Genomic DNA, 15,452 nt, shown 5'->3' with positions numbered 1-15,452 from the left:
ATGCTAACACTACCTCCAAAAGTGAAATGCAGCTGCAACAACGATTAGTTTCATTATCAGTGAACCTGTCAGGTATGTTCAGGAAACAGTTCAGGTCATAATGTAAGAATATCATCACATTTATAAAGTCAAAGCGTGAATTCATTAAATTATTAAATACAGCTGCTGAATATTGTTCTGTTCATTCTGATCATGTCCCCACAAAACGTTAGCATCCTCACATAACATCATTCTGACGTTAACACCAGTGAGCTGCTACGTTTACAGACGTGAAGCTAAAGAGAGGTTAGCTTTCAAACTGTAAGAGTAAAGGATGAGGACTAACTGATCAAAGTACTGGGTCAAAGTAGTCCTGTCCCAGGTGAGACGTTGGGAGCATGAGGAGCGTCCACACCTTTGTTTCATCCTGATTCAAGGAGTGTTGTAAACAGTCAGTTTTAAGGATGCGTCAGGTAAACTACTTGGTGGTTTATTTATTTATAGGGTAGTCGAATCAGTCTGTGCTTGAGGGAGTGATTGCATTCGGGCTGAGACCAGTCTCTCTGACCAGGCTCAGACCTGAGGGATAAACGCTCCCGGTCTAAGAACAACAGCAACAACCAAAGGGTGAAAGGACCCTAAAACTCCCAGAACAGCTGCCAGGGTTAGCTCAGTCTGATACGACGTAGTGTTTTAAGGAGACAATGTACTCATGAACGAGGCCCCCCTCAAAAATAATGTAGCTTGAAAGGAGCCCTGAGGTACTTCTGTTAGCTAGCTAGCCACACGCTAATGCTAATGCTTCACAAAGCTGCTGTAAACCTTGAGTTTCTGTCAGAATAAAGTCAACATTTGAAGGGTTTGTAACTAGTAGACTAAATAGATAGGTACTGATAATGAAAATAATGGTTGGTCGCTGCCTCAAATGAGATAATAGAGACTTTAAAGTTTAAAGATCTTGAGTCTGTCTGCTCTGCTCTTCATGGCGGGGACTTTGGTGAACAGTCAGACAGATAGATAGATAGATAGATAGACCTGTAGCTGATGTTTCTGCCTCCTTTCAGGGTCGGAGGTTTACTATCACACAGCAGCTGATCCTGCTCGCACTACAGGACCTGACCGCTTCGTGCAGCTTGAACTCATCAGCTGCAACGAAGCTTTTTCACTAATTATCAGTAAAAATGATAATAATAATAATAATAATAATAATAAACTCCCATGTGCGACCTGAAGCTTCAAAGAATGGCCTTGGAATGCAAAAAGGAGCATGTTTTTATTTCTCCTCTCCATGGCTGCGTGTCCGTCCGTGTGCCCATGTTAACCGTGTGCATGCCTCCTCTGTTCAGGAAGTTATACAACTTGTTGTTGTTGTTGTGGCTTTTCGTTGTTGCATTGTGTCATGTTCGTGATTCTGTTCCTTCATCCTCATCCTCATCTGATCTGATAATCAGCATGTTGCACTTTTCCTCCTAAAAACTCCAGATGGGACTATTTTTGTACAAAGTGAATAAAGTATTTTTCTATGTGACCTCACGATGAAGTAGATATTGTCTTTTGCTATCATGGACTGTCCCCTGTGTGTGTGGTGGTGTCTTCTCTGCTGCGCCCCGCGACCCGATAAACGCTGCTCTGGTTTCTGATGATGAATTATGTAACATGCTTCTCACATGAATACATGCAGCGTGTGTGTCGTGGCATGCCAGCAACAGTTATTCAGGTCTTCTAGCATGCGTGTGAGCGAGTGTTGTTTTCTGTCTGCATGTTCGGTGTCAGCAACGAGACGAGGCGGCTGCTCTGCTACAGCTTTGACAAACGTCTGGAAATGAGCAGGAAACGTGACGGCTCGTAAACCCTGTAAACCCTGACAGTCTTATATCTGGATCAGATTTAACCTGAATAGTTTTACTTTACGCAAACTGGGTTAAGGAGGGTAATATCTCCAACTTAAATCAATGTTCCTGCAATTGGGGATGTCCTGATCAAGTTTTTTTTTGCCCCCAATCTGATACCGATCCTTTAATACTGAGTGTCGGCCGATCTGATCTTAAAGTGGAACTACTGTTTTTTACAACCTGGACCTTAGTTCTGGCATAAAATACGATCGTTTACTCACCCATATAACCTTTGTCTAATTTGTATTCCTTCGGGAGATAATTAGATCAGCGATTATCCATATAGTGGGAGTGAATGGGGCACCGAAACGCAGCCTCTAAATGACGCATCATCTGCCACGAAACTCGTTCATTTCACCAATATTTTGTTATGATACTCTAGTGCTATTCCCCGTTGAGTCCCCGTTATTGCAAAAAACTAGCAGTAGCAAATTATAGGTAAACAAGCCGACTGTCGCGGGTGCGCGCGCCGCTCATAGATGACATCATCCAGGTCAGAAGACATCATCTGGGGTCTGTAGGACAATCTACAGACCCTGGATGATGATAACAGGTAACTCCGGACTCAACGGAAAATGGCACTAGTGTATCATAACAAGATATTGGTGAAATTAACGAGTTTCGCGGCAGATAATGCGTTATTTAGAGGCCGCGTTTCGGTGCCCCACTCATCCCACTATATGGATATACGCTGATCTAAATATCTCCCGAAGGAAACGAATGACACCAAAGTTATATGGGTGAGTAAACGATCGTATTTTATGCCAGAAATAAGGTCCAGGTTGTAAAAAACAGTAGTTCCCCTTTAAATAACCCTCATTAAAGCTGACGATGAAGATGTCGTTGTCGTCTTCTTCTTCATTTATTTTCTAGCAGCTTTAATGCTAGACAACCGGCATTAAAACAGAAGAAGAAGGAGACGTTTTGATGTTACAGGGATGTGGTTTTGATTCATGGCTGACCTAAAATAAATAACTACAAAATATCGGGCTGGATCCGCCCCAGTACCGATCGGGACATCCCTACCTACAAGCATCTAGAATTTAATGACGAGGGTACGATAAAGAGGAAGTAGAAGTGTTGACTCATCCTGTTACGGGACGTGTTCAGACCTGGCATTAAGATCTGTTGTGGGCCACCCAAACCCAAGTGACCAGGTCTAGATCCGATCTCAGTTTCTCTGGATGTAAATAAACCCCTGCATCATCTGGGGCTCAGTAAAATATTATAACAGCTGATGTCTCCAATGGAGCTCTACCGCTGCTCCAGACCCGAGAACAGACCTGTTCCTCGTGACTGTGGCTTCACACGTTAAGTTATTATTTATTGATCCCTTAGATTTATTTATTATTTAGCTGGTTAACAGCTACAAGAACAGAATATTTTAAAATTCTCAGGTGATCATATGTTTTTTTTTTTCCTGAATGAATGTCTCTTACGTGATCGGATCTTGATGTGAGGTCTGAACAGGCGCCTGGCTTTTAGAATAAACCGAGATTAAACTGTTTTTTTACTGACATGGTCACTACAAAGTAGATTAAAGGGGTAGTTTGGTTTCTGAGCTATAGCGACTGTAGATAATCATATATATTCAAACTCTTATCTGATGTTAGCGTGAAGCACCAGAGCAGAGGTTCTGCTGATGCACACATGGCCATAATCTAATCATTTAAACGGTAACGTGAATTATCGTCTTCCTAATTTCTAACTTTTAAAAGACTTTCAGAGGAGACAGACCTGCAGGATTTCTAGCTGCCTCCAAATTTCTCTCTCCGTCACGGTCCAGTAAAGAGAAACCACATCATCTCTCTGCTGCAGCACATAATGGAAAGACTCCCTCCTTTCAATCTGATTCTCTCTTATCTCCTCGCTTCTTTCCTCTGACCTTGATTCAACCATCTCATTCTCTGCCACTCACATTTCCTGCTCTGCTCCTGCAGCCAGCGTCTCTATTCACATTCTCATTCTGTCTCGTTACGTCTCTCTCTCTCTCTTCGTCCTGTGGACAGCTAGCAATCCAGATCTCCTCTTTCTGCACTTGCACATTAAAAATTATTCTGCAGCGTTTGTTTAACGTGAGAATTAATGTGAATATTTAAAGTGACCATGTGCAGTATGAACAGAATTCATTAGGTTAAACAAATAAAAGTCTTGTTGGAAGTAACTGTATAAAATAAAAAATTAAAAGATAAATGTTACCCGAGGGCCATGGGACTGTTTTAAGAAGGAGACAATAAGGAACCAGAACCAGTGTTTGGTTTTGATAGATGCAAAGTAATTAGCACAAACTTTAGGGGACAACGATACGACATGCTAACATTAGACATGCTAAGATAAGGTAAAGATAAGATATGCTAACACAAGATATGCTAAGATATGGTAAAAGCTTACATAGGAATACCTAATGATATGATATGCTAACACAAGATAAAGATAAAAGCTAATATAAGATGAGCTAACGATAAGATACGCTAACGTAAGAGTTAAGATAAATATATAAAATGCTAACACGAGATGAGACGTGCTAATATGAGATAAGCTAAGGATAAGATATGCTGACACAAGATATGCTAACACAAGGTATGCTAACATAACGTATGCGATAAGATAAGAAATGCTAACATGAAATGAGGTAAAAATATGATAAGGTGCTAACATAAGATTAGCTAAAGATAAGTGTGCTGACACACAGAATAAGCTAAATATGAGATATGCTAACATTAGAAACACAAACATAAGCTAGGATAAAAATATAAGATGCTAACACAAGATAAGCTAAAGATAAGATGTACTAACACAAGATAAGCTAAAATAAGATTTAGCTAAAGATAATGATGAGATAAAAATATGATACGGCGCTAACGTAAGATTAGCTACAGATAAGTACGCTGACACAAGAATATCTAAAGATGTAAGATAAGAACTTTAAAATAAGATTACAATAAAATAAGTTTAAAAAAATTGAATTAAACACGGATTACAGTAATAAAATACAAGAGTCTGTGTTTGTACATGTGCTAATGAAAAACGAAAACCTCCTTCTCTCTGTCATACTCAAGTACTGTACATGTACACTTGATGTGTTCATACGTCTTCATATTTACACATGAACATCTGCATCACATGTGGTTTCTGTTCACAACAAATGTGCAAAACTTGGAACACCGTACAGAAAACACATTAGAAGATCAGTTCAGACTTTTTAGGGAGAAGTAAACACGTCCATAAACATCTCGTGTTTGGACTTGACAAAGCTGCAGATCGATATATTTCTGACGATAAGTTCTATACTGAATAAAACTGGTGTGGAGTTTAGAGTCAGGACTTTGCTGCCCCCCAGGGGACAGAAAGATGACCTACACATCCAGACGCCTGCTTTGGTTTTACAAACTTTAATCACATCTAGTGTTGGAATCAAGTGAAGGAATTAATTAGAGGTCGTTAAAATGGAAAGAAATTGACTTTTTATTCCTTTAGAAATTAATCGATTGTCAGTTCTATGTGAAGTAAACGCTCATTAGGCAGAAAAATGGCTCATTTGATTGTTAATCTCGATGTATGAGTCTTTAAATGATGTTCTGTGCAGAATTAATCTCTGGAAAAACTTAATTCTTATGAAACATGTAAGACAGAAGTGCCTGTGGTAGAAGTGCAGCGGTAGGATTACGAAAAATAAAAGTTTTATTTAGAAAAAATGTCATTAAACAGTGACTTAGCATTGAAGTGCATGAACCACTGCCTCTATGTGTGTCAGTGTAGTTTGAGGCTGGATGATGTGAATGACGTGTCTCTCTCTGTCTCTGACGTTTCGTGGTGGTCTGGTCTTTCCCGTCCTGAAGCCCTCCTGAGACAAAGGACACCGCCATCGACTCCCCGGACGCCCAGCGCCAGGAGTGGTTCGCCCAATACTTTTCCTTTTGATCGACCACAAACCTGCAAACACAAGGACTCAGCATGTCAACCAAACTTTAAGAGGAAAAAAAAAACTAAAACAAAACAAAAACTGCAGAAGAAGAAGAAGAAGAAGAAGAAAAACAAAAAAAAGAGAAAAATTGTTATTTGTTATTTATTGTCATCGACAGGTTTGGGGATCTCTTCACTTTAGATTCAGTCGACTTGGTGGCGACGGCTCCAGAAATGAAACGCACACAGAACTTGATGTCACTGATTTTCACCTCGGTAGAAACGTAACGACGTTGACGTGTTTCCTGTCGTCGGCTGAAGCTGAAGCTGAACTCGACCCCGACCCTGCCGTCACCTCTGATCTGATTTGATTGTTTGATTCTCTCTCTCTTGATTGTTTTCACTGTGGACGAGTTTCTCTCTTAGTACAGTGACAATGATCATCCGTCCGTTTGATGTTTCTTTTTACTTCCTAACTTATTTTACAGTTACTTGGAACTAGAACTAAATGAGTGGTGCGTCATCATGCTGCTATAAATGCCATCGTTGGACTACAGTAAGAAATATATATCTAAAGAAATCTATGGTAGGTTATTGTGCTCTCTCTCTCTCTGTACGTGGGCCCACTGCATACAGCATCTTAGACTAGGAGGGCTGATCTGAGACCAGTCTGCCTCCTCATTTATGGCGACGTTGACCCCTGGACCTGAACCCGGACCGGTTACACTTCTCTGATAACGCTCCATGAACCACATGGCTCTTTAGGAACGGCTCCATCACGGTGAGTTTGTTGCAGCCGCGTAGAAGTTTCAGCAGATTTTGGTAGAATATTAAAAACCTGTTTGTACGGTCGTCTGTCTCAACACAGATATAATGATGTCTCACCAATTTTAAAAACAAAAATAGCATATTTTATATTTATATTATAACGTGTATGCTTAATAAATAATTATTGTGACATTTACGTGGCGTTTGCTTGTCGTTTGTTTGAGCGTTGGCGCTGGTTTGAGAGATGATGAAGAGAACATTACAGATTTAAATATAACTTTATTCAGATGTCAGTACAGCTTGATAGTAAGTCAGAATTTAGTAACTGCCCTTGGGCAGATATCACAGACAGAAGTCTTTATTTACTGGTATATTTTTATGTTTATTTTATTTGATTACTAAACTTCACCACGGGGATCAATAAAGTTTTATCTCACCTGAAACATTTCCAGAACAAACCTGTGGAGGTCATGCAGCTCGAATATTTCTGTTTTTAAAGCGAAACTGATTTTGAACTCAGTTTGTTGAGTTAATGTGATTTGTAATGAAAAATAAAATAATAAAATGAAGGTAAACCCCAGTATAGACAATGACAGTATTCATTCAGCTAAAGCTAATATCTAAATGTGGACTAAAACATTATTTGATATGAGACAGTATTCAAACTATCAAGTTCAATTAGTCTAGTCTAGTAGTGATCAAAGTACTACATGTAGTTACTGCTTTCTGACTTTTTATTGACATATTTAAACAGTGTACAGTCGAGTGTATATTCTTGCGTCAACATTTAACCACGTGGACGTATAGCAACATTTGGGCTACACCCGACCGGCCCCTTCGATAGCTCAGTTGGTAGAGCGGAGGACTGTAGCGTGATAAACATAGACATCCTTAGGTCGCTGGTTCAAATCCGGCTCGAAGGAGGTGAAACCTTTTCGCTCTTCAAACGAAACAGCCCCGTTATATTGTTCACTGAACCGATTAAACAAGCGATTAAATGTCACGAAAGGTTTTAATGATTGTAATTTATGACCAGGGCTCTCAAGATTTTAACTTAGCTTGGAGTTTGGGGGCGAGGGTGAAGTATGGTTGAAGATAATGTATTAGTATAAGTTGTACTAATACATTATCTTCTGTATAACCAGTAGTCGAGTTGCAAAAAAATTCAGGGGGGATGGTCAATTTTTTTCAGCTTAAAAAAAAAGTGTGTGTGTGGGGGGGGGTGTAACTCATGTAAATTCGTTATCAACAGAAAACACTGAAAATAAGACTTAATCCTCTCAAATCATATCAAGCCAAGTTTATTTTATCATAGACAGTATTTTACAACTTCAACATTTTACAACACTTTTCCTCTGTTTTTAGTTTCTCAGTGTCTCATAACAGTTTCCAAAGACTATCGTCATCATGTTTTTTGTCGACGTTTTTTTTTTGGAGGCAACACGGCTAGTTCGGAAAACTAACGTTAGCTGTGTTGTTATTGTGCAACCTGTAGCGAGTCTGTCGACTTTTGTAGATTAATACAAAGTAATGAGATTCCCGAGCCTTGATTCATAGCTCACCTGTAATTTTCTTCTTTTTTAAAAAAGTCTCTGACATCGCGTTGTCCAGCCGCTCGTTTGGTTTCACGCTAACATTGCAGCGCAGTTACTCCTCAAGATGTCGCTCTTGCTGCATCTTATGCCGCTCCCATGAAATAATTAGGCTATATCATATAATTATAAGTTATATGTCCAACATTTACTGTAAAAATGGGAGTGATGGGGAGGAGGGGGTGGCAGTTTTACAGGGGGGATGATTTTGATCGTTTTTATTTCTCGACTCGACTACTGTGTATTAGTATATCAATCTAATAAAGGACAAATTCCTTTAAACCAAATATTTTGTTTTAATGATTTATTTTGATTTATATTGTGGAAGGCGTGATTACGGCGCTGCTATTTCACCTAGCAACCAGGAATACTATTTCCTGATTGGCTAATGGGTCGCTGATTCAAGCAGAGGGGGTCTGCCTTCGCTTCGTCCATTCATAGGTTACTAATCTCTTTTACAGTCCATGTTACTAATGAGCGGCGAGTTTTATCACTTCTCAGAGTCAGAAATCAAAAGTCACGTGTGGCTTGTGAACTTATTGGAACGCGTGACTTGAGAACCGTTTTTTTTTTATGTCGTACAATAAAAAAACTGCGATTTTACAGTAATAAAATGCTATAAAACTACGATTTGGTACACGGAGACTAGAATGTCATCGCAGCCTTCGGAATAATATCAAAGACGCTATAATAATAACATAAAAGACACTTTACCAGAAAGATCAGACGTTTTAAGGCTCCTTGATGAAGCGTCCAACATACGTGTTGTAGGTATGTAAGGAGACGACAGTGGCGCTGCTAACATGGGGGATTAGCTCAAATGGTAGAGCGCTCGCTTAGCATGCGAGAGGTAGCGGGATCGATGCCCGCATCCTCCAATACTTTTCGCGATCATTTTTATTTTCCTTTTTTAAAAAAATATATACATTAGTTTTACAATTACATCAACTTCAAAATACAATAACTAAATCATTAATTTGTAGTTTTACTCTTGTAGATTTATTAGAGCTGTTAAAACACTGTGTCTCACAAAAGTAGGCAAACTTCTAAAACAATAATTATAAGGAGACAACAAATATATCGTAATAGAATAGATTGTTATTATTATTATGATTATTAATGCATATATTTTTACCACGAGTTTCTAAAAGTAACCAGGAGAGGGCATTAATGTTGTAATATCTTTGATATTAGCAGCTAAACCGTTTGACCCGGAAAATAAACAAACCTGTTCCGGATGAAAATGGCGGCCGTCTCCGGAGCCGGGTCCCCTGGCCGCCTGGTCCAGTACGTTGTCGTCCGCTCGGACCTGGTCCACAAGCTGTCCTGGCCCCTGGGAGCCGTCATCACCCAGGCCTGTCACGCCGCCACCGCCGCCATCCACCTCCACTACGCGGACCCGGACACGCAGCAGTACCTGGCGGAGCTGGACTCCATGCACAAAGTAGTGCTGGGGGTAAGCGCCGCTCGTCACGCCGAACTCCATTCAAATATGTAATAATTTAGCACTACCGCGGTTATAATTCATTAAACAGTATATCTAATAAAACATCTAATGATGGTGTGGTTATATGTATCAATCGGCGACACTTAATTACTATGTAGTTTCACTTTTAATTGATTATTTAACATTTTTTGGATTGACTAACATAACATTCAATATCCTGAAGTTAATTGAAAAAAAAAGGAATAATTAGGCATATAGGATGAGTGCCGAATTAAAAATCTACATAAAAAATTTTACTAAGATATTGAAATATGTCTTAGACCGTATGTTTGATCTTATAATCTGTTAAAGTTTTAAATGACACAATTTCTAATGGGAGCTTCTGCAAAGAGATTCACTTAAGATGTTTTTTTTCATTTGTGAAGGGTTTCTTCCCTCAGCCTTTGTCTTTCTTTTAAGGAATAGTATTATTTGACATGTGATTGAAATGCTTCAGTGTATTTCAGCCAAATGGGATATAAATAAATAAATAAATAAATGAATAAGTAAATGTTTGAGATTTATTGTCACAGTGTCAGCCTCTGATCAGTATACTTATACATATGACAAGAGAAATTAATATTTGTGTGTTTCTGTTCAGGCTCCAGACGAGGCCGCCCTCTCCGGCCTGTCCGACAGCCTGACTCAGGCCGGCGTGTCCCACAAGCTTTGGATCGAGCAGCCGGAGAACATCCCCACCTGCTTGGCTCTGAAGCCGTATCCAAAGGAGACGGTCCAGCCGCTGATGCGCAAGTTCAAACTCTTCAAGTGACCGCCCGCCGCTGCCTCGCAGAGACATTGTAAACAAAAAACTCAGATAACAGCTTCTGCGCCTGTCCGCAAAATAAATATGGAAACATGTCTTTTTCTTCCTTCAGTATATTCAGTTTATGTACAAAACACAAAGCTGAACATGAACTAGAAGCTAAATATGATCTGGATGTGACAAACTAACCTTTTCTTTTTACCAGAACCACAACTGTCTTATATCTAATATCCAATAATAATAATACTCTTTAGTTGTACAGCAAAGTGTTTCACAGCAGCATAAAATGAATCATTAATCCAGGACCTTCTTTACATTCATTTTATAATAAATGAAATTAGGAAGCTTCCTGTAGTGGTTATTACAGTACTGTTGAAAGATATCTCTAAGCACGTCCGAAAAATAAACCTGTTAGATTATTAAAACACTCGATTAAACCATTTAAATCCTCGTTGCTTAGGCGACTCAGATACCTCGGGCCCAATGGGATGCAGATAAATAAATTTACCGTCACGCTCTCCTCTTAACGTGCTGTGAATTGGCTAGAGCATGTCCACCGTAAATAAATAAATGAATAAATAAATAAAATGTTGCAGAAAATTACAGTTTGCAGCTACACACAGGAACAAAGAAGACCCTCCTGACTGTGAAGCACGGGGGCGGCAGCATCATGGTTTTGTTTTTTTGTTTTTTTTGGGGGGTGACGCTTTGCCGCAGGAGGGACGGGTTCACGATCCACTCAGATTATGTGGACACGGTGAAGCAGCGTGTCAAGACGTCAGGCCGGAAGATTTCCTGCGTAGCTGCAATGCTGAGGCAAAGTAGCTTTGATGAAAACAAGGCTGAGGTGTCGGAGTAGTCGTCACAAGGCCAGAAGTGAAGAAGTGAGGCCTACAAACCGGACTCGGTCGCACCGGGTTTTGTCAGGAAGAATGGGACTAACCAAAGACGATGCTACCAAATGCTAGCTAAGAGTACGTTGATCCAAACAAGCCTTCAACAAAGGCAACTGGACTTCTTGTAGAGTTTTTTGAGAAGACGTTTCATCCGAGCATTTTCTTCAGTTCTAAGGGAAGTTTGAGGTTTAGTCCCGAAGAACTGAAGAAGAAAAAACTCTACAAGAAGTCCAGTTGCCTTTGTTAAACGCTTGTTTGGATCTACCATGACCTGGATGACTGAGAACCTTCACAGACATGAGTGTATGTAGCAGGTTGAGGCTGCATTAATCTACAGTCAGACTGCAGGACTGTGCATCGATGCTTTGTGTTCAGAAAATGAACATTGTGTGTTTTTTGTTATTTGTAAAACTCCTGACCCACTGGGAATGTGACGGAAGGTGTTAAAGGCCGAGATAAACCTCAAGCGTTTCTCTTTTCTGTCATTTCTCATCCTAACCGACCCAAGACGGGGGACGTCTACCATGATTAAATGTATTTGGCTAAGGTGTGTGTGTGTGTGTGTGTGTTAAACGTCTGGCGCTAGCTTGTTGTTCAGCAGGAGGTGTTTAACCTTTCCCACAGTCCCGACGTGAGCTGACCTCGCTGTTTCACCTAATTATCAGGGGGGGCCCCGTGTGACCTGGTCGGCCTGGTAATAAACACTCAGAGCATGTGTTCTTCCAGCGACCACCCCTCCCTCCGTTTGGATCCGCTCAGAAGTGTCTGAAATTAAAAATAAAAAAGCCGCCGTTTGCTCGACCGCCCGCCCCTCGCTCTCAGACCCAGCTGATAATTGAGCCCTCGTCTGTTTTATTAAATCTATCTGCCCTCGTTCATCTCTCTGATGTTTTCCCAGAAGCGCTCGTCCGCCGTGAACACGTGAAGCCGGCGGTTCGCGGTATTCCCGCGGCCTCTTGTTTTTCTGCGTGAAAGTGCAATAATGTGTCATCAAAACACAAAGTGCTCATTAGAGCCCGCTGCCGTGTTTTATCTTTGGTTTTCAATGTATTCTGTTAATTTGCACAATAACAGATTCAATGAGCACTTTTAGAAAGCCTGGAAAGTTTTTTTTTGCTAAATACGGCTCAGACGAAAATTCTACAAACGTCGATAAAAGAGCTGTAGAGAGAGCAGCCAAGGTGTGTGGTGTTATTTATAAAACAGATAAGACACAAGACACAGAAACAAAGAGGAAGAGGTAAAAAAAAAGTAAAAAGCTGAATTAAAAGTACTGGATTAAAACCGTTAAAAGAGCAGCTCTCAAGCTGAGTCAAAATGTTCCAGAGTTGGTTTAGTTGCTGCAGCTGAGAGAGAACCGTCTCCACTCTGCTTTAGTCCAGTTCTTCTGTCCTTGGGACAACCAGAGGACGGTGGTCTGTAGACCTGAGGGACCTCACGTCTGATACGTTGGAGCCAGACCTTTCATTGATTCGTAAGCAAACACTAAAATCTTAAAATCAATCCTAAGACGTACTGGAAGCTGATGGTGAAGAAGTCACCATCTCCACCTCTCCGTGGTCATCATCTGACACCTTCTTCTTCTTCACCTCCAGCGCCACCAGCGTTTAGACTCTGGGGCGTCCCGTCCCTGTCTGGTGCATCTCTACTTATTAAAATAACCAGTGAGGAGTTCAGGTCCACCTGAAGCTCCTGGACTTCAACAAGCCACTGACGAACAGAAACTCTCCAGACATGTTCAGATTGTGATGTCTCAGTTCATTTCCTCTGATCTGAGAGGGGCTTTTCAATTTTACATACACCGATCAGCCACAACATTATGACCGGGAGAAGTGAATAACATTGACCATCTTGTGACGGTTCAATGTTCTGCTGGGAAACTTCTGGTCCTGGCATTCATTGGTGTGGATGTTACTTAGACATGTAGCACCCACCTAGACCAGACCAGGAACCCCCACCCCATAGCAATGACCACAAAAACGCTTGACCTTCAGGGCGGCACGGATGCAGACGTCAGAGCCAGAATCGGCAAGACAAGAGTCGCATTCATCCAACTCAAGAACATCTGGAGCTCTGAGGAAATCAGCCAGCGGACCAAGCTCAGACTCTTCAGCGCTAACATCAAGCCGGTACTACTGTACGGAGCAGAGACCTGGAGGACAACCAAGACCACAACAATGAAGATACAAACGTTCATCAATAGCTGCCTGAGGAGAATCGTGGGCATCCGCTGGCCAGACACCGTAACAAATAAAGATCTCTGGCGGAAAGCTGGTCTACCACCAGTGGAAGAGGAGATCAAGAGAAGGAGGTGGGAATGGATGGGCTCAGTGGATGGGCATCACTCAACAAGCCCTCAGATGGAACCCCCAAGTCAAAAAAAAGAGAGGCAGACCAAAGAAGACCTGGCACAGGGACCTTGAGGCTGACACCAAGCAGTGTGGTACGACATGGAAACAACTGGAAAAGAAGGCGCAGTATGGAGGACTCTGGCGGACTGTGATCAATGGCCTATGCCCCATGAAGGAGCGCCAGGCGAAGAAGAAGAAGAAGGTGTTGACCTGGCCTCCAAATTCACTAGATCCCAAACTGATCAAGTATCTGTGGGATGATCCACAGAGGCCCCTCCCCTCAAAGGCCCCCCACTAACAACATTATGTTTCCAGACACCACAGGACACCCTCAGAAGGCCCATATCCATTCTCTGATGAGTCACCACAAGAGAGACCTACACAATGTTAGTCACTTGTCTTACCGGCTAATTTCACTCATTCCAACGTGTTATTTTTAGATGTTTGTCTCTCTCAGAAGACGTCCAGACTCGTCGTCTCTGAACATTTTTAGAGCTCTGACTGACAGGGATCACAGTGACACAATGGCACTCAATTAACCGTTGGATCATTTAAATCTGGGCTGTGAAATGTGCAAAAAGTAAGTAGACTGCTTGTCGCCGTGTGTGTGACTCATCTTTCAGACTCCGCGCGCTGTAATTAGCCTCTTAGCTGCCATTATTAAATCTGACAAAACAAACAAAAGAGGCACAATAGTAAATCAGCTACGACCGTCAGACGTCCCCACGGATCCCAAATCCCAACGCCTCGCTCCGTGACTCACAACCTTGAACTTTGAAGTCAGGCGACCGGCTCTGGAGGAATGCGAGCGACCAATCAACATATTACACACAATGTAATTACTCCAGAGAGTAATTTCCCAGAATACCTCCGTGAGACACGCCCTCAAACACGCCATCCTCTCATTCCTCACATGTCATTTTTTTTTTGATATCTGAATATTCAGAGCTTGGTGGGCACACGGAGCAGAGGGTACTCCACGGGTCGGAGTCGTGCTGCAGCTTCACAGCCCAGGAGATAGCAGCGTCCAAAACAAGTGTGTCAGAGCGACAGAGTGTACGGGAACAGTAAACAGCAGGAGTTGTGCTGTTTACAGTCGCTATACGCTGACGGGGCAAAGTCCAGGCAAGTCTCCAAAATATTGTTCCACGTGAGGAGGATGTTGAAGCTGCACTAGTCAGGGTTTATGTTTATTTGCAAAAAAAATGTGTTTGTTTTAGCAGCTTTCAGCTCGTTGTCCTGGTTTTCCCATTTGTTGTTTTTTCCCAAACTACCTTTATCGGCCAAGAATTACTGTTACAAGTGATTTAACCCCAACTGATGCAATGAATAGCTTCTCATTTCTTAAACAACCATGTCTAAAGACACATCCTGTGGTCGTGGAGAAGATGTTAGTCTGTTTGAGAAGGGTCAAATCATGGCATGCGTCAAGCAGAGAAAACATCTAAGGAGAGTGGAGAAACTACTAAAACTGGGTTAAGAACTTGTCCATCTGTCTATCTAGACTACATCGCCTAAAGTCTTCACTCAACCATCTAAATAATTGAATTCATGTGTTCCAATCACTTCCATGTCCACAGGTGTATAAAATCAAGCACCTAGGCATTTCAACGTTGGTGGTACAGTGATAGGATGCCACCTGAGCAACAAGTCCAGTCATGAAATTTCCTCACTACTAAATATCCAACTGTCAGTCGCAGTCAACCCTAACCCTAAAATGACAGAGCGAGGTCAACGGATGCTGATGTTCATGGTGCTCAGAGGTCACCAACTTTCTTCAGAGAGTTGGAGACGTGTTCTCTGGACTGACGAATCACGC

General features: G+C 41.5%; 2 protein-coding genes across 2 annotated transcripts in view; both read left to right on the top strand.

Annotated features, from left to right (window-relative positions):
* Window positions 1-5,834, top strand: part of fam184ab (family with sequence similarity 184 member Ab) — a 77,990-nt gene extending 72,156 nt beyond the window's left edge. The window contains exon 17 of the mRNA XM_084559795.1: window positions 5,711-5,834. Coding sequence (XP_084415921.1) covers window positions 5,711-5,792 — 82 coding nt within the window. The 3' untranslated portion in view covers window positions 5,793-5,834. The remainder of the gene's footprint in view (window positions 1-5,710) is intronic.
* Window positions 5,835-9,293: 3,459 nt separating this feature from the next.
* On the top strand, window positions 9,294-11,262 carry ptrhd1 (peptidyl-tRNA hydrolase domain containing 1). The gene is made up of 2 exons (XM_084559797.1): window positions 9,294-9,590; window positions 10,222-11,262. The coding sequence occupies exons 1-2, from the start codon at window positions 9,372-9,374 to the stop codon at window positions 10,390-10,392; spliced, it is 390 nt and encodes a 129-aa protein (XP_084415923.1). The 5' UTR covers window positions 9,294-9,371; the 3' UTR covers window positions 10,393-11,262.
* Window positions 11,263-15,452: the final 4,190 nt, after the last annotated feature.

This window comes from Chelon labrosus (genome assembly GCF_963514085.1).
Source record: "Chelon labrosus genome assembly, chromosome: 14".
Classification (NCBI taxonomy): domain Eukaryota; kingdom Metazoa; phylum Chordata; class Actinopteri; order Mugiliformes; family Mugilidae; genus Chelon; species Chelon labrosus.
The sequence above is the reverse complement of the archived record's forward strand: the minus strand, read 5'-3'. Positions and strand labels throughout refer to the sequence as shown.

Excerpts from the sequence above, each read along its gene's own strand:
- ptrhd1 (XM_084559797.1), top strand. The coding sequence starts at position 9,372 with ATGAAAATGGCGGCCGTCTCCGGAGCCGGGTCCCCTGGCCGCCTGGTC. Across the intron at positions 9,591-10,221 it reads TGCACAAAGTAGTGCTGGGG|GCTCCAGACGAGGCCGCCCT; the intron begins GTAAGCGCCGCT and ends GTTTCTGTTCAG.